The following is an 18,207-nucleotide window of genomic DNA, read 5'->3' as shown; positions in this document are numbered from 1 at the left end:
GAATTTGGTTTTGAATTGCTTCTTAGGTAAGAAATACAGAGTAGGACGAGAAAGCAATGGCAAAAGAGGTAGCTGTACAACATCATCTTTGGACACACTGTCCCTGCTAACTATAGTCCCACATTCCCCTGGCTGAGGCTCACTATCCAGGCCCTTCTTCACTATTTATAGCCTCTCTTCAGAAGGTCAATTGTAGCAGGAACCTAGTGGGGGGAAGGAGTTGGGCGCTAGAGGCACAAGTAAGAAGGGATCCAGACCAGGAACAAGAGCCGTGTGTGTGTGTGTGTGTGTGTGTGTGTGTGTGTGTGTGTGTGTGTGTGTGCGCGCGCGTGTCTGTGTGTGATGGCATTATGACAAAGAATCCTAGAAAAATGTCCTAGGAAATTCACCTTGGAACCCCATTGAGAACAGAAGACCTGGGTTCCAGTGCCATTCCCAACACTACCTAGCTTTCCAAACCTGTTTACTTATCTATAAAAGTAGTGATGATTTCTAGTACTAATAACCTTACAAGAGTTGGTTTAAAAGAAGTTAACTTAAAGCATTACAGTATTTGCCACCCAAGTTAAAATACTGTTGTGTGTACCAGAGGCCTCTCCCCTTCCCCCATTCCTATAGTATACTATAACCATTCTCTGGCAATGGGACAGAACTATCAGCTCTCACCCCCTAAGGCCATTCATTTAACTCCTTTCACTCAGTAAGCTGGATGGTCAGAAGAGAAGTTGGTGGAATTTCTGTTCGACTAAGTTCATAGCCTCCCCACATATGACAACTATATCAGCTGAAAAAACATGAAATTTCAAAAAACCCATGGCATCTTCTTGAATCTAAGGCAGCCAACAAACTGGAAATCACTGTTTGATAATGAAGTTCCTGATATCGAAGGAAGATAAGGAAACCCCCTGAACCAGACATCAATAAGCCTTTGCCTTTTACTTCTTACTTCTATGGCTTATATGACACCGAGACCCAGCTTTGTTAATAAAAACATTTATTTTGCGTTTATACAGAACAACCTTAAGTCTGCAACAGGACTTTTGACAGTTACCCAGGGGTTCATAGACAGTATGTCCATCTCAACAGCTTGGTTCTAGGGACAGGGGATCCACACAAACACAGGCAGGATTAGAGAGGTTGGATGAAGGGGACACAGTGAGAGGAGTGTATTTCAGTCTTTTCTCAAAGAGGCAGCAGAGCATTCTGAATCACTGAAAATCCTGTGCAAATGGGGCTTTAAACAATGAACCACATTGGGAGAGGGGGGAATTTGGAGGGACAAGATTGGTTGGGGGGAGAGTTGTGAGCTCTGTGTGTGGTTATTAATGCCCTAAGTCCTGGAATCTAATACTAACAGGATCAAATCCATTCAAGTCATTTTCACTTCCAGGTTAAAAAAAAATTATTCCTGTGGGCATATCATAAAGACAGCATGCTCCAGGCCATTTGCAGGCCCCTGCTCTTTAAAATATGTATGGAGGGTGGGGGGGAAGTGGTTAGAGATTTAAAGCCTGATTCTGTCTATCTGGATGTGAACACAGTTCACAGTAAAGGTAGGGGGTGTCAGAGACAGAGAGACTGTGACTGTGGAGAGGCTAAAACCAGTGGTATGTACAAAATGAAAGGTATGAGAAGTCCCCAAAATGGTTAAGTCCAAAGCTTTTTCAGCCCAAGGAGCAGCAAGTACATAAAGTCTGCAAGAAGGTTCCTTTAAAATAGTGAAAGGTAAGGTATCCCAAGACCTTTCGAAGGAAAAATAAAACAACCAAAAAAAAAAAAAAAATCCAAACCCCAGGTGCCATCTTAATAAATGTTATTGCCTCTGGTGGCAGAGGATGCCAAAATGTCCTGCTAACTAATAGTTCAAGGTGTGAGGGTGGGGAGTGGGTGAGGGCATCGTAGGCTGTAATGTGTTTGGGGTTGGTGCTGACACTCCAACATGATTCCTATGGAAAATGATTTAGGGGTCAGGGTTCTGGCTTTTGGCCTATTGATGAGTAGGTGGGGTTAGGCAAAGTAAAACAAAACCCTAAATCTCCAAAATAAAGACGTGAATGCAGATTCCCTGTAACCAGCATTGACCCTTTTGGGGCAGGGCATACACTAGGCTTCTGCTGTAGATGAGGCAGGGGGCCTATTGTGGCCCAGATCTGTATTAGTCTTGTTCAAACTACAAGTCAATGGACAACTCCTATACTGGGCAGGGAAGAAGGACTAGTTAGGGGAGATAGTCTCATCTCTTGTCTTTTTTTAAATCTTAATTTACACTTTAAATAACCTCAAACTTAGTGTCAGTGCCTCAAATATAATTTAATCCTAAGTCTTTAAAGGCCCCCTGAAACAAAAACAAAAAAAAGTATGTACTGTCTCTCAAGTCTCCTCACTCTGGTAGGCATTCTCTCCCCCCTCCCTGCCCAGCCCAGTCCCCATCTTTACCCTGACTTGGAGCTTACAAATTGCATCAAGCCTTCCGTGCTCATAGACTTGGGCCTCTCTAGGGGGAAGCCCAAAGCTCTGCTCCAAATGAGCTGTGCCAACACCCCCAGTGCCCGTGATACCCCAAAGAGAACTGTATAGTAATTCATCTCTGTCATTCCGTAGTACTGCAGGGTAGAAAAAGAAAGAAAAAAAAAAAAGTTTTAAGATAAGGATCAGTGATGATAATGAAAAGAAAGCCTTAAATGAATCAAAGATGGATAGTGCTGGGAGAGGCATGACAACTTGGAAACTAGAAGGGAAACATCTGCTGGACATTTTGTTGGAAAAATACTTGGGAAGCATGTGGAAGAGAATTGGGAAAATAGCTTGGAGAATTTGTCCAGCCAGTCATGACATGGGAGATCAGGGTGGAAGAAAAACAGAAGGTAGGAGAAGTTCTTACCTGCAGAAGCACCCCACTGTGCGCATCTACATTGGGCCAAGGGTTCTTGGCTTTGCCCTGCTCCAAAAGGACATCGGGTACAATCTTGTAGAGTTGAGCCACCAGTTTAAACATGGGATCATTAGGCAGATGTTTCAGGGCAAATTCCCGTTGACAGGTGTATCGTGGATCAGTTTTTCTTAAAACAGCATGGCCATAACCAGGGACCACCTACAAATAGTATGGAACTAATTGGTACCTTTTAGGAAAGAACTCCCATTCTCTTCCCCAAATTTCTCTTAAGTGGGCAATGAGAAATCATCAACCTAACGAGATGTTTAGGCAGACTCTCAACTCGTTCAAATGCCAGGGAAAGCTGGAATTAATTCTCTTCTACCCAACTCTTCTCATCTAGAAAGTCTAGATCTGATATTCTCATCTTGCTATTATTATAGTGCTTTGCTTACCCTGCCTGAGTTGAGTGTGTTCCAGATGTAGTCACGCAATTTCTCATCAGACACGTCTTTGCCAACTTCTTTCTGCAACTGTGTCAGCCAGACGAGTACTTCCTGTGAATAATGTGGCAGGGCAAAGTTAACACAGAGGAGATAGTTTGTAAACTAGGAATGGAAAAAGCTGAAAGTACAAGGGCCAGAAGCTAAAAGAATATTACCTGGTTGGCTAGTCCATGAAGGGGTCCAGCCAGTCCATTCATGGCAGCTGCAAAGGACAGATAGGGATCTGAAAGAGCACTGCCCACCAGATGGCTAGTGTGGGCACTTACATTGCCACCTTCATGGTCACTAGGGGAAAGAAGAAAAATCAGGTCAGTGTATCCATAAATATCTGTGTACAGAGGATGAGGGAGTTGACAATGAATGAAAGCAAAAGATGGGACCTTGTTGTTTGGGGCAGCTATTTTGACTCTCTCCCTCAACTTTTTTTTTTTTTTTGGTATAATAACCATTATAATCCCTAGATCTACATTTTAGGTTTATTTATTATTATTTTTTTAATTTATTATTATTATCTATATATATATATAGATAGATAGATAGATAGATATAGATATATATCTATATATATCTATATATATATATATATATATATATCCTCCCCTCCCCCCACTGGGGTTAAGTGACTTGCCCAGGGTCACACAGCTAGGAAGTTTTAAGTGTGACCACTTTTAAGTGAGACCAGATTTGAACTCCAGTCCTGAATTCAGGGCTGGTGATCTATCCACTGTGCCACCTAGCTGCCCCTAGGTTTATTCTTGATCTCTGTCCTTTTCCTGGAGTAAAAAGTAAAGTTTGGAACAATTTTTCCTAGAATGTTCCTGGGTACTTGGTACCCAAATCTGGCTCACCTGTGGATTGTGAGGTATAAGCGCATTAGTTCAGTGAACTGGGCATCATTATAGCCCAACATGCTGGTGAAGTTATGAGACCAGTCAAGTTTGGTGTCTATAGCTCCAATGCTGCTGCCTTCTCGATATAGATTCCGGTAGATCTTTGCTGCAACACAAGGTAGCTTGGCAATGAGATCCATACAATCCTCATAAATCAGCTGGGGAAGGGGAAGAAGAAAAAAAGGAAAAGGTGGTATTAACTAAAGAGAGCTAAATATAAAGACAGTAGTTATCCCCATGGTTTGATCTCAAGAGACTAGGAAATTAAGAAGATTTCATTGAAGATAATGTTAACTTATGTACTTAAGTTGCAAAAAATGAAGACAATTTCATGGGATTGGAAATGGCAAATGTAACATATTGTTCAACATATGTGCAAAAACGTATCATAAGCATTACATTTAAATTATGCTTTATTCTCCATTTACTAACGCTAAGTGCAGGTTAGGAAATGACATCCTATATCATAACTGTTCCACAATTATATTTATGGGATTTTTAGATTCTTTTTGCATTAATAGGGTTTGTTGAGCTTGTCAAAATGTTACCTAGTATACCATTGCTTCTTTTTTGAACTACTGTATTTATATTTGTATTCTAGTTGTTACATGATAAATTCAGTTTCAATCATTTAATCATTTGTCAATGTCAATACCTATGATTTGTCTAGGATGTCTACAGATTGAAGACTGAACAGATGTCTGGGGAAAAAAAAAGGTAGCTTTTGAAATTAATGATGTAATGTATTATAATAATGTAATGATCACTAGGAGGCAGCATGGATCTATTAAATCTTGTCATGCTAGAGAGATAATATCTAGATTTCAGAAAGACTAAAAACATCTTATAGTTGCTCAGTGTATCCTTATGGAGAGGATGAAGAAATGTGGGCCATGTGATAGTTAAGGGAATCTAAAAGTAGAATGCTAGAAGAAGTAATGCTGATCATTTTAGATGATAGCCAGGTGGGAAAGAACTTAAAAAAATTATATGATAAAAACAGACTCTGGTTGTCCTAAAAGGATTGGTTGAACCTAGTAAGATATTAGATAATAAAGTTTGGATAATAAACATTTAAAAAAAAAAAAAAAGTCTACTACTTAGGCTGAAAACGATTAAATTATACAAACATAGCAAGTATTCAATTGAGTAAGCATGGCTACGTAGCAATTCATCTAAAAGACTTAGAGCTTAATTTATAGCAAGAATTAATATGAATTATAGATAGTAGCCAAAACTCCACTTCAAATTTCATATAATTTTGGGCTGTATTAACTGAAATATAGATAGTATTGAAGCAAGGGAAGTAATTGTCTACATTACAACACAGGGAATGCCATATTCAGTTCTATGCACTGAATGGAGTACAAGATTACAACAATACCATCTAATATTTAAAATTCTCAAAGTACTTTCATGAATATCATCTTATTTAATTTTTGCAGCAATAGCAGAAGTACCATTACTCCTATGTTATCAATGAGGAAACTAAAGCTGAAGCATACTACTAAAATTTACTTCTTCCCTGACATATCAAATTACTTTTTTATAAAGGTAAAAAATATAAAATTCATTTGGAGAAACCAAAAATCAAGAATCTTGATTCAATCAAGAATGAAAAAAAAGTGAAGGGGGTCTCAGCAGCAACAGATCTCATACTATATTACAAAACAGTAGTTATCAAAACTATTTCCTACTAAAGATGTCCATCAAGTAGAACACAATTATAACCTGCATTGTAAATAAACCTAATAGCTCCATTGTCTGATAAATCCAGGTATGGGTATAAGTACTCACTATTAAAAAAACTTTTGGGTAAATCCAAGAGCAATCTAGCAAAAATTAAGTTTGAGCCAACACCTCACATATCTTGAAGAGTATATTCCAAATGAATACATGACTAGAATACAACTATAATTAAAGAAAGTGTTCATATTGTATAAGAGACAGAAAAAATCCAGAAGATAAAATGGATAAAAACTTTTGATTATATAAATATTAAAAAGTTTTTTGCAAAACAAAACCAATGCTAAAGCCAGAAAGAAAATAGTTGGGGGGGGGGGGGGGGGAAGAGAGGAAATTCTTTGCAACTTTCCCTTTCTTATTCAAATTTACAAGAATAAGAGCCACCCCCTACCTAATTAATATATGGTCAAAGAATATGAATAGGCAATTTTTAAAAAAGGAAGAAATCCAACTAACTGTTAATAGCCTTATGAAAAAACCCTTCCAATGAAATGAAATTTAAACTTCAATTTAAATTATTCAGAAATATAGGCCATTTGCTTCTGGGCTCTCTTCCCTTACATTTTCCTTCTCTTCATGGAAGGCCAGAGAATGCTCAGAATTGTGGTTAACTGAAATTAGTCACTTGAAAGGGATGGCTTTGGTCCAATGGCAGAAGCAGGGTAACAAACTATTTTGTTAATAGGAAAGAGAAGATGCCAGGGAGGAGGGAAGAGGAGGAAGGGGAGGGGGGGGCCCCTCACAAATGCTGTTTTACTCAGACCTCTGGCAGGTTTCAAGAAAAGCTAACCCCTCCAAGGCTCCCAATCCCACAAGTCCTTTCCTTCATCTGTTCTCACCTCCCCCCAACCTCATTTCACACCACTGATTATCCTACCTCCCAGTATTTGGCCCGGTTGATGCCTTCAGCATAAGCCCGAGCAAAGTTACTCTCACTGTTGAGGGCTGTGATAGCTGCACTGAGCTGAGACATCGGATGCAGATTAGTAGGGAAGTTGTCCAACATGGTGACCACATGGGAGGGAAGAGCAGCTCGTTTTGCCCATTCTTTGGAGAGCCAGCTCACCTGGAGATAAGGAAACAATATGCAGAAGACTGGAGATGGAAAGAAAGTAAAAACAAGATAAAAAGGGGAGACAGCAAGCAATAGTTTACCAAATAGTGTCAAAGATAGCTCAACCCAATCCACTTAAACAGTAGATCTCTGTACTCAATTCCGTCCCTTGTCTTATCCTCACAACCACCCAGAGCAGGATTAAGTGTCTGGTATAAAGAGAAAGGGGGGGAGGGATAAAGCCAAGTATACTCCTGGGTATGTGGAAGGAAGTGCTTTTTACCTGTTCCTCATTTGGAATTTGTCCAGTCACAAGCAGCCAGAATAAACCCTCGGGAAGGGGTTCTTCCCCTCCCTTGACCTTAGGGAGCAACTTCTGGCACTCTGGGATACTGTAGCCACGGAAACGAATACCCTTGAAAGAAGGAAGAATGAGAATTACACTCTTGTGAATTTGTCAGTTTGAAAAGACACTACACCAAGTACTGCATTGTTACAAACTTCACATTCAGATTAGATGGGTATGCTTATTCTAACCTGCCTACTTTTGGCTTAGCTTTTTAAATACAATCCTCAATAAAAAAAAAGACCATATTTCTTTATTTTCCAAAAAGCACTTCATCCATATCTCTGCAAAATTACTCAATGATGTGACTTAAAGAGAAGTTCTTACCTCATCAGGATCCAGGACTGATGTTTCATATATTAATCCTTTCATACCCCTCATGCCACCATACATCTAAAGAGATAAGCAAAAGCAAAATGAGCTTGTTCTGTGAAAACTCCCTCCCCTCCTCCACTTAGTCATGTAAAGGAGACAAAGTGACTCTGCAGAGCCATCAACTGGATGGAAGGAAAACATTGCCTCCATGTAGAATGATTGGAGTAGAAGAGTAGAAATGCAGAGGGGACAGGAGAAAGAAGGTCTAATCTTAGAACACAAAGTCAGCTCAAAGAAGAAATTATCCATTGCTCTGGCCTCCAGGTACTTTTCTGGGTTTTTTGTTTGTTTGTTTTTTTAACTGAACGTTAGTGTAGGAGCATCACCTCCAATTCCCAAAAGAGAACAAAGAAAAGTATCTCTAAAAGAATGAGGATTGAGATACAATGACTGAAGAAAGTGGTTTTCTGGACTGTTCCATATCTGAATGCACAGGGAGATATCAAGGTTTACAGCAAATAGTATCATCATCTCATAAGCAAAGCAGAAATTCCAGAGAAGAGGTGGTTATAAGGGGCTGAAAAGCAACAGAAGAAATTTATTTCTCCTCCATTCTAGGGGCTTCAATTAGTTTCTTTCTTTCTTTCTTTTTTCTTCCCTGAGGCAACTGGAGTTAAGTGACTTGTCCAGGGTCACACTGCTAGGAAGTATTAAGTGTCTGAGATCAGATTTGAACTCAGGTCCTCCTGACTTCAGGGCTGGTATTCTATCCACTGCACCACTTAGCTGGTTCTCCCCCTCCCCGACGCTTCAATTAGTTTCAAGACTGTTACATAGGGATGGATATTTTTAGACATTACTGATTCTCCCAATGCAGCACCCATAACTCACCATGTCCACAGTGATCTGCCCTACTACAGTTTTGCCATGCTGCTGCCTGAAGTTCTTGATTCTAGTTTGTTCCTTAGGTATCATGTTGCTGAGTACGTCCTTGAGATTCTAGGAGGAAAGATGCAGAGGTTAACACTCAGAAAGCTAATGAACTTGTTATCATAAAATATAGAATAATGCCCACCGCTCCTCTCTCAGAACTGAAATATATTTATCTATCAAATCAACTGATTTAACTACCGAAGCACATGAAGGAACATTCCAATAGAGAATATTTGATCTCCCTACTCTAAACTCTTGTGTAATTTCTCTGAAGTTAGACTTCATTCCCAGAATAAAGAAAAAGGCTATTTCCAAACAAAGCCAAGCAATTACTTATATATATATATATCTCATAATTATATGGTACTTAAGATTTACCAAGGGCTTTTTCAGCAAAGAAATCCAGTGAGGACTTTATAGAAGTATTAACTCTAGTAAGCAGATGATGAAACTGAGGGTCAAGGGAAAGGAAAGGGATTAAGCATTTATACATCACCTATATGGTGGCAGACACTGTACTAAAGCACTTTACAAATATTATCTCAGCTGCCCCTCCATAACATTCCAGCAACGTGGATGTTATTCCCATTTTACAGTTGAGGAAACTGAGGCTATCAGGTTAAACTGATTAAAGGTCGTACAGCTTATATGTAAACTAACTCAAATTATAATGGGATACTTTATAGAATTAGATAAAATTATCAACTTTAAACAAACAAAACAAAGTCAAAGGGAATAAATAAAAATCAGAATTTGCCACGTTATGTTTCAAAATATAACCTAAAATAATTATTTAAAAAACTAGCTATGAATTATTTAAAAGATCATTAGAACAGAATGCAGAGCCTAAAATAAGAGACTTAATGTTTGATTAGCTCAAGATTACAAAACACTGGGGGAAAGCAATTACTGTTCAATAAGCAGTTGAGAAAAATAAACAAATAGGGCAAAAAGGTTAGTCCCACATTTCACACCACATAAAGATAGTAAGTCCAAATGAATCGATATGTAAATATTTATTTTAAAAAACATCTAAAATGTGGCTGATTTTTAAAAAATGCCATTTACACTCAATTATCAAGGGAAAAAACTGATGTTAAGAAAATTGGGGGAGCCACAACTTGCTACAAAGTAATCAGGACTTTTTTGGGTAGAAAAGAGGTCACAGACATACTTCATACTCCATAGGGAAGTAATACAGGACAGAATATGAAGCTCATTCATGTAATCTACACTCCTTGTTAATGCTCTCAATCAATAATGATCAAGTGGAGCTGTATTGCCTTATCTCCCTCCACCTACCACTTCAATCTGTACTGATCTTCAAAACTTTATCAAGACTTACTGTAGAAGCACTGACATGCCGGGCAGCAAGAACAAGACAGGATGCATTCTATAAAACAAAAAAAACAAAAAAAGGTGAAAATTCAGTGTTAATCAAGTGTTCCTGCCAGACTACGATGTCAACTTTGGCATTGAAAGTAAGACTAGAAAATGAAAAAAATATAAAAGAATTATCCCCTGACCAATTAGGAAACTACCACCAAAGTACTTGGCCAGAGGAAGCAGTTACAGCCCCATTAGTATTCACTGAAGAGAGGCAGTTTCTGTCATCTGGGCTCCAGGTCAGGGCTTTGCTGCCTACAGTAGGGAGGGCCAGTTACACTAGACTTATGCTGTCTTTTGGAAGCACAGCTAGCTTGCCTCATCAAAAGTCAACTCCCAAAACCTACTAGTAAATACTCCTATGCAATTGCAATGAGAAAAGCAAGTATATAGCAAAGTTCTTACTGCTGTTGGTAAAGCAGCCTTAGTTCCTATAATCTATTGTAAGCCTTTTAAAGACAGCCCATAAGTGGAAAGCAGCCCTTTGAAGAATTGTTTTTAAACCTCTAAAGGAAAACATAAAAGAAAAATGTCTTCCAGAGACCACTTATTCTTTTTTAATTTTTTTTCAGAGACCACTTATTCTATCAAAAAGGAGCCTTAGTAGCTTACCTCTCAAAGTACTTTCAAGTACTTTTCAAGAAAAACAACAACAAAACACCTGTAATCTTTCAGGGACAGAAAAGAGGAATCTAGACAGCCCAAGTCATTTTTTCGGAAAGTACCCAACTAAGCTAGCCGTTTCAACATTTCTTTGGTGTCTTATTCTCCCACCTCCAAAATAAGACCATTATCCATTATCTTTTCTATCAATGTGAGTCTAAAGAAAGGCAATACAATTTTGTTTAAATTCATTCCCCCCCCCCCAGATATCATTCTTTTTCATATATATCCTTCTCCCCTTCCCCTGACCACTGGCAGTAATTGTAATATTCTACATTACTAGATACCCACTGCTACCAATAGTAGGTAAGTATATTTTAGCACCTCTTTCTCCAGGATAACAGCTATAAAGACAATGAATTTTGTCAGCCAATGCATTCAGATGTCTCCTTTAGTTTTTCCTGGATTAACTTCAGCTCCAAAGTAAGATGGGAGGAGAAAATGAAGGGAACAGAGACTTATAGCTACAACCCCTCCACTAACCTTGGCTAAAGTAAGACATTCTAAGCATCACATAATTAGCTATTGAGCTGTCCGAAGTGAAGGTACTTTAAAGATAAGTCTAATGTCCTCATTTTATAGATAAGGAAACTGGGGTTCATAAATGCTAAGTGGATTTTTCAAGGTCACAGGTAGCCTCTGCACTAATCATACTTACATGCCTGAAAGAATCCCTTACTTCCTTAAGATTTTTTTATACTAAGTCTTCCCCAATATCTTTCCTTCCCTAAATTTCCTTTTACTTATTTTGCATACACTTATATATGTACAGGATTCCACACAATAGAATGTAAACCAGTGTCTGTTGTCCTCAGGCCCTTGTCACTGTTTAATTACTGGGTAAGAGGAAATAAAGCCTATATGGCCATTTCTACAAATTCATGGGGGAATCACAGTTCTAGAGCTGGAAATGATCTCCAAGGTCCAGTGTGTGTCCTGCCTTGTTGAGGAAACTGACCCAGGAAAATTAACCCATCTCATTTTATCCTGTTCAGTTCTATTCACATATATTAAATCCTATAGCTCAAGAAAAGCAGAGGGGAATTTTAAAGAGAAGTCCACCAAGCATAAGGCTAGAAGGAAGACTTTAAAATTGGCTCTGATCAAGCACAATCTTCTGATGACTAGTCTCATCCCATCCTTAGTTCCCTCACAAAACCATCACAAAACTAATATATGAGAAAGGGCCCTAGAGGTCATCTAGTCCAACCTGCCAGGCTTGTCTATCAGGTAGAAGTGTTGTTTTTTTCACTCATCCAGGTTAGGCTTCCTTTATTCAAGTTGTGTCAAAGTAGCTGACTATCTCCATTTCCTCATCTGGGCCTGCAGCTCTTTTCAGGACTTCCAGGAGAAACAAATATATGAGAAGACAATATATGAATGCAGTTCCTAATTCACACTGACAACTAAAGTTGCCCTGGTACCATGAAAGGATAAATGACTTGCAGTGGTCATATAGTCAGTGACAAGACAAACATGGGACTTAAATTTAGGCTTTTCTAGTGTTAAATCTGGCTAGTCATTCACAGTGTCATGCTGCCTTGTTACACAAAAGCACGGTTACTTTATTTTTATGGAGCTGGGATGATGTTGGATCATCAAAAATTCACCATTTCTCCAGAATTCTGGGCCAAAGAAAAGGCACAGTGCTATAAGTTCATAGGATCCTCTGCAATTAGGCAACAAGAAATTCACCCCCAGTTTCCCTAGTAAGTAGAACCTCATAAAAAGGAGATCCTCAGAGAAAAGAAAGTACACAAATATCAGAGAGTTGGTCTCAACTGCCAGTTCACAGGCTGTGACAACCACATAGAAAAAAATGAACTGGACCTGAGAAAAGGGATGTTCTCCAAGACAGAGCAAGCATCTACAACCTACTTTACTTGGCAGAGATCGCTATCTGATCTCCATAAACACTGGCTCTAAGTTTTATAAAAAGTGAATGAACAGATTACAAACCTTTCAGTCATTCCTATCCTTTCCTCTACAACTCTGAAAGAAGTGTGTCTGGGCTCTGACTCTCTGCCCTGGCTATTAGTCATTGACCACGTGGAAAGGCATTGTACTATGATAGTAGCTATCAGGTGAGTCAGGCACCCATTCATCCACTTTACCCAATAGGTCAATTTATTGATGGAAGAGTCATTTCCCTCAACCCACTAGACTCTTGGCACTGTCGTACTGAGGTCTGAGACAACTCTAATGGAAATTCTGAAGAAAATCATTTCTTACACCAAGGAAAACCACATAAAAAGAAATCTTAGTAAGAACAAATCTTTAGCTCTTTTAGTACTCATTATTAAGTACTCACTAGTACTTAAACAATCTTTCCATAGTTTAAGACCTTTTCTTTACAAATAAAGAGGTCACATTGCTCTTCCCATTTGCCTATTTCCAGCTTTACCTCTTGTTCCCCTATCAGAATAGGCCAGGCTCTAGATCTTTTATTTTTTATCAGATGAAGATGGAAGCCAAGCCTGCCCAAGCCAGCAAGGCAAGCAAAGCTCTTTATTCAATTAAAGAGGGGAGCTTTGAGCTGCAGATGGCTCCCAGGGCAGAACAACTTCATTAGGGGAAAAGCAAATCAGGACAGCACAAAGGCTCTTCTCTCCTTAGAACCAGGTCAAAGAACTAAGCCAACATTTATGTTTCACAATGGGGTTGACTAGAAGTTTTCCTTGACATCTTGGTCTGACCACTTAAGGCCTAAATCTCTATTTCAGATAACCAAACATTTAAGCATAGAGTTAAAAGATTAAAAGAGATAACCTGGCCCAAACTTTGCCCGATGATCTACAACATCCCAAACAAGTAGTCATATAGGTTTAAAGAATCTTAGAATTGTAAGGGACTACTAGGGTGATCTAGTACAATCTATACAAGAAGACTTCCCATAGACAAAAACCCTATTTGCAATATGTGATCATCCAGTCTTGGCTTTGAGCTCTCTAGTGAGAAGGAATACAACACCAACTGGGCCAGCACATTTCACTTTTAGCTTCAATTATTAGGAAGGAAACCAGGAGGTGGCTCAGGAGAGAGCCTTGGTTCTGGGCAGGAAGATCTGAGTTCAAATCTGAATTTATACAGATAAAACCATGTCACACAATGACACTGACACAAAGACACTGGGTAAAACTCATTTAACCTATTTACTAATCTTTGCCAAGAAAACCCAAAAGGGGGTTGGACATGATGGATTAATAACAATTTTAAGGAAATTTTCCTTTTACGAAACCCCAAATTGCTACTCTTACAACTTTTTAGGTCTTCCTTCTGGGCAAAACAAATCTAATCCCTCTCTTCTACATACCAATCACACACTGAGATTACAACACAAGAAATCTCACAGATCTTACTACAGGTTAAAATCCTATATACGAAAACCTCTAGTAATAGGGAATTCATTATCACACTAAGTAGTTTACTGTTACTCCACAACTATTTGCTTTATAATCTGTTGCTAAAAATTTCACTGATAGTCTGTCAAGAAAAAAACCCCAAAATAAGAGTTCATGCAAGCACCAGACCCCAAGTCTTTTCAAGGAGATGCACTTTCCTTCTTACTCCCAGATTCAGGGACCAAAATAAAATCAAATAGAATGCTACTCTTCTGTTTTCTTTTCTAGAACTCAAAACACTTAGCACCCCTTAGTTTCCAAACCTTTGCTCCACGAGCTTTATTTGGGGGTTCCTTAAAGAGATGTAAAGAATAAAGCTAGATAAGTCAGTTCAGAAGTGACATTCAAAATTATGTGATCCAAGAGCTACACTTGCAACATTAAAAGAAACGCAGCATTTTACATACATTTAGTAACTATAGTATATTTTAATAAAGGAATTAGGGTTCTAATTGCAACCCAAGAGCTTTTATCTTTATAATGGAAGAAGTTCAGGGCCCAAGGATAAAGAAAAGTTGGAGATAACTAAAAGGGTATCTATGAAATAGGCAAAGAAAAATGTACTGCTAAAACAACCTAAGCCCTTTGATCCAACTGTTTGGCTTGGCAAAGAAAATAATGAAGGAGGCAGGGTATGACAATTTTCTTCAATTATTTAAAAGTTACCATATGGAAGAATTAATATGGCACAGCCAGGACAATTGGGTTAAAGTACAGCACTCGATTTCAGTTCAATATAGCATGAAATTGCTAATAATCAAAACTGTTGAAGATTAGAATGGGGCAGCTAGGTGGGACAGTGGATAGGGCACCAGTCTTGAATTCAGAAGGACCTGAATTCAAATCTGGTCTCAGACACTTAACACTTCCTAGCTGTGTGACCCTAGGCAAGTCACTTAACCCCAGCCTCCAAAAAGAAGAAGAAGAAGAAGAAGAAGAAGAAGAAGAAGAAGAAGAAGAAGAAGAAGAAGAAGAAGAAGAAGAAGAAGAAGAAGAAGAAGAAGAAGAAGAAGAAGATTAGAATGGATATTTAGCCATCGTATTTCTTCTCTCCATATTAGCATTTTTCCAATTCTTCCTACTAGGGAATTTAAAAAAAAAAAAAAAAGGAAATTCAGGGATAAAATCCATCCTGTATTGGATGGACTAATAAAGCCTCATACTTTTTGCTTCAAAGTTTTATCTCACAGTACTGATTTTGTTTTGCAGATTCATAAGATCAGATTTAGAGCTAAAAGAAACTACAGAACTAGTCATCTAGTCCAAACCTATTTTACAGATTAAAAAAAAAAAAAAAAGGTTATGTGCCAAAGGTTGTCTCCTGGAGTGAAAGAACAGAGCTAGGACCTGAATTTTTTGGTTCTTTTGACTCCAAACTAGTGTTCTTAACACTTGTGGCATGTAGGACTTAACGGTTCCAGGTATGATGAAAAAGTTAAAGACTACAGACAAGGAGCTTTGGGCCTATTTTCTGACTGTCAAGAAATTATTCTTTTTAGTAACAGTGGTGGCAGAGCCAATTAAATTACTTTAAGGACCTAGAAATGAATTATAAGCCCTGTTCAACTCCCTGGAAAGTATCTAACAGGTACAATAAGTTGTACCTGGGAAGGGCATAATCACATCACAAAGTAATTACTCACAGATTCTTATCACTAACTTTAAACACCAAGAAAAGCTTGGTGATGTACATTACTCTTTAGGCAGATAAATGAGGTCAAAATTTCAAGGCAGAACTGGCACACCTATGGTGCCATGGGATCATTTAAAATACTTGCCAGGAAGGAGAAACTGAACAAAAAGAAATCATCTGAACCTTGCAGGAAAGAGAACTGAAATAGCATCATGGTGGAGGAGGGTATATTGACCTTGACACTCTTAAAGGTCAAGGGACCCTTCTTTGAAGTCAGATCTCCTTTCGAGGCTCACACGATATAAAAGTAAAGATGCCTGCTGACTAATCCTGCAGCTACCTCTGGGGTACTGAGGCAGAGGACAGACCCATCTGATGGAGCAATCTGAACATTTGCAAGTTTTCCAAGAAGAGGAGACGTTACTAGCAATCTGGATCACATGACCTCTGTTCTAAGTGCTTCCCCAGAGTTGTTCATTTTAAGGGTCAAGAAAACGCCACTGAATTTTAATCCTGAGCTCCTTGGGTTAACCTTTAATAGCTCCCAAATAAAATTAGTAGTAAAGCCAAATTCCAGCCAAGTCACTTCTCTCCCAAAGCAAAGGAAAATGCCCAAGTTGTATTCTCTTTACAGTGAAGTTGAGCTAAGCAGTTTGAGTTACCAGTTTAGGAATGTGCTAATTTTAGTGTCTCCCTTTCCTCTGCCAACACAGCCCGAATTTCCAGGAGGTATCCTCACTGTTCCCCTGGCAGTTGTAAGAAATAGCCAAATATCAAACTTTCAGAGCCTGACCACTATCTTCTAGCTAGAAAAAGTCCCAAGGTAAAACTGACAGATTTTACCTAATTTCAACTACCAACAGGCCTAATGTCAAAAAGGAACAAAACTCCAAACTTCTCTCTCCCTTCAGCAAGAAAACTGAATTAATGAGAGAAGGTAAAAACAACCATAGAACTATTTCCTTCTTTACCTTAGAAGGCTAGGGCTTCAGCCCAGGAATTTTCTATGTAAAGGGCATGCCTACCTAGAGCCAAAGTTTCTGGTAATTTGAAACCTGGGACCAGTTGAACAAAACTCTCAGAGGTCTAGAGGCAAGAGTTTCGTAGATTTGGAACTAGAAGGGACTTCAGAGGTCATGTAATGTAGTCCACTCCCTCTCGTTTTACATAGGAGGAAATGGGCCTGCTAAGGCACCAGGAGACCAGCTTAAGGTCACACCCATCTTCCACTTCGGTCTGCGAGCCACTCCCATGCCTCCACACTCGGGGTGCGGAGGACCCAGGCGCCAGAGAGTTTGGGGAGGAAGCAGCTTCGGCACAAGATTGTAACTAGCGGCCAAAGAGCCACGTTAGCCGTGTTAACGTGACCTTGAGCATAACCCTCTTCACTGGACCTCAATGTGTTCATCTGCAGAATGGCTAGAATCCCGCTCCTGTCCCATTCTAGAAGATCAGTGACCTTCCGGCCCGGCCTGTCCAGACGCATTCCGCCCAACCCAAGTCCCCCGAGAATAAGGGGGTGGGAGGTGGGGAGAAAGCCCAAGCACAGGGTGGCCCCCAAAACGGAAGCCTCCAGCCTTTCCGGGAAGTTCGAGCCGACAGCAGAAGCGCATCTTCCCGGCAGCTGTGGCCCTCCTGCAAAGGATGAGCACATCTGGCTTCCTTCCGGACCTCAGTCTAGCGAGATCACAGCCGCCTCACCCCCACCCCGGGACCCCTAGCTGCAGGCGAGGATCCGGCCCACGCACGCACGCATCACGGGACCCCCACCCGGCGCCGCGGAGTTCCGCCCCGGGCCCGGAGGGTGGCTGGCTCCCCGCACCCCGACCAGGGGAGCGGCCCATCGCACATGGCCCGGGCGCCCCGCGCCGGCTTGGCTTCCAGCCGAGGGCTCGGCCCCTTTAAGGCGTGAGGGCGGCGGGAGGGGACCGAGCAGGGAAGTTCGGGGGCGCGCGCGGGCCTGGTGGCCGCCTCCACCCGAACTGGAGGAGATAGCGCGCTCCGCCTCAGTCACTCACCTTGGCCCCGAGGAGCCGGGCAGCCGCAGTGAGTAAGGCCATGGCGGACAGTGTGGGGAGCCGCTGGGCAGGGAGGGAGGAGGGGACCCACGGCAGGAACCGAAGCCGCGGCCACACTAGAGGCCGCGCGGAGGAGTGGACAAGGTTGAAAGAAGGCGGCTGAGGAAAAGCGGAGACAAACCGGCGGCGGCGCCCTGCCCGGGGTCCTCACCGAAGCCCCGCCTACTCCCAGGGGCTTATTAGCATGGCCCCACCTTCCCATGGCGAGGTCCACCCCTCTTCGTACATTGGCGAAGCTAGGAGGATGAGGCGGAGCCTGTGCGGCTGATGGGGAGGCTGGAGGAAGGATTGGGCTGGCGGGGTTATAGGGTAATGCAAGGAGGGGGAGAGCATATAGGTGTCTATGTTTATGCCTGAGAACTTGGATCTGGCCTCTCACCCTGG

The 18,207-nt window shown here is 40.5% G+C and overlaps 1 protein-coding gene across 1 annotated transcript; it reads right to left on the bottom strand.

The window, feature by feature from the left end:
* Window positions 1-977: 977 nt before the first annotated feature.
* Window positions 978-17,999, bottom strand: CS (citrate synthase). Its single transcript, XM_074270013.1, has 11 exons — window positions 17,764-17,999; window positions 10,008-10,055; window positions 8,621-8,728; window positions 7,742-7,807; window positions 7,352-7,483; window positions 6,892-7,080; window positions 4,227-4,426; window positions 3,534-3,663; window positions 3,328-3,429; window positions 2,882-3,091; window positions 978-2,603 (listed from the first exon to the last, which is right to left on the bottom strand). The coding sequence occupies exons 1-11, from the start codon at window positions 17,803-17,805 to the stop codon at window positions 2,433-2,435; spliced, it is 1,398 nt and encodes a 465-aa protein (XP_074126114.1). The 5' UTR covers window positions 17,806-17,999; the 3' UTR covers window positions 978-2,432.
* Between the last annotated feature and the right edge of the window lie 208 nt (window positions 18,000-18,207).

Source organism: Sminthopsis crassicaudata, chromosome 5 (genome assembly GCF_048593235.1).
Source record: "Sminthopsis crassicaudata isolate SCR6 chromosome 5, ASM4859323v1, whole genome shotgun sequence".
Lineage (NCBI taxonomy): Eukaryota > Metazoa > Chordata > Mammalia > Dasyuromorphia > Dasyuridae > Sminthopsis > Sminthopsis crassicaudata.
The sequence above is the reverse complement of the archived record's forward strand: the minus strand, read 5'-3'. Positions and strand labels throughout refer to the sequence as shown.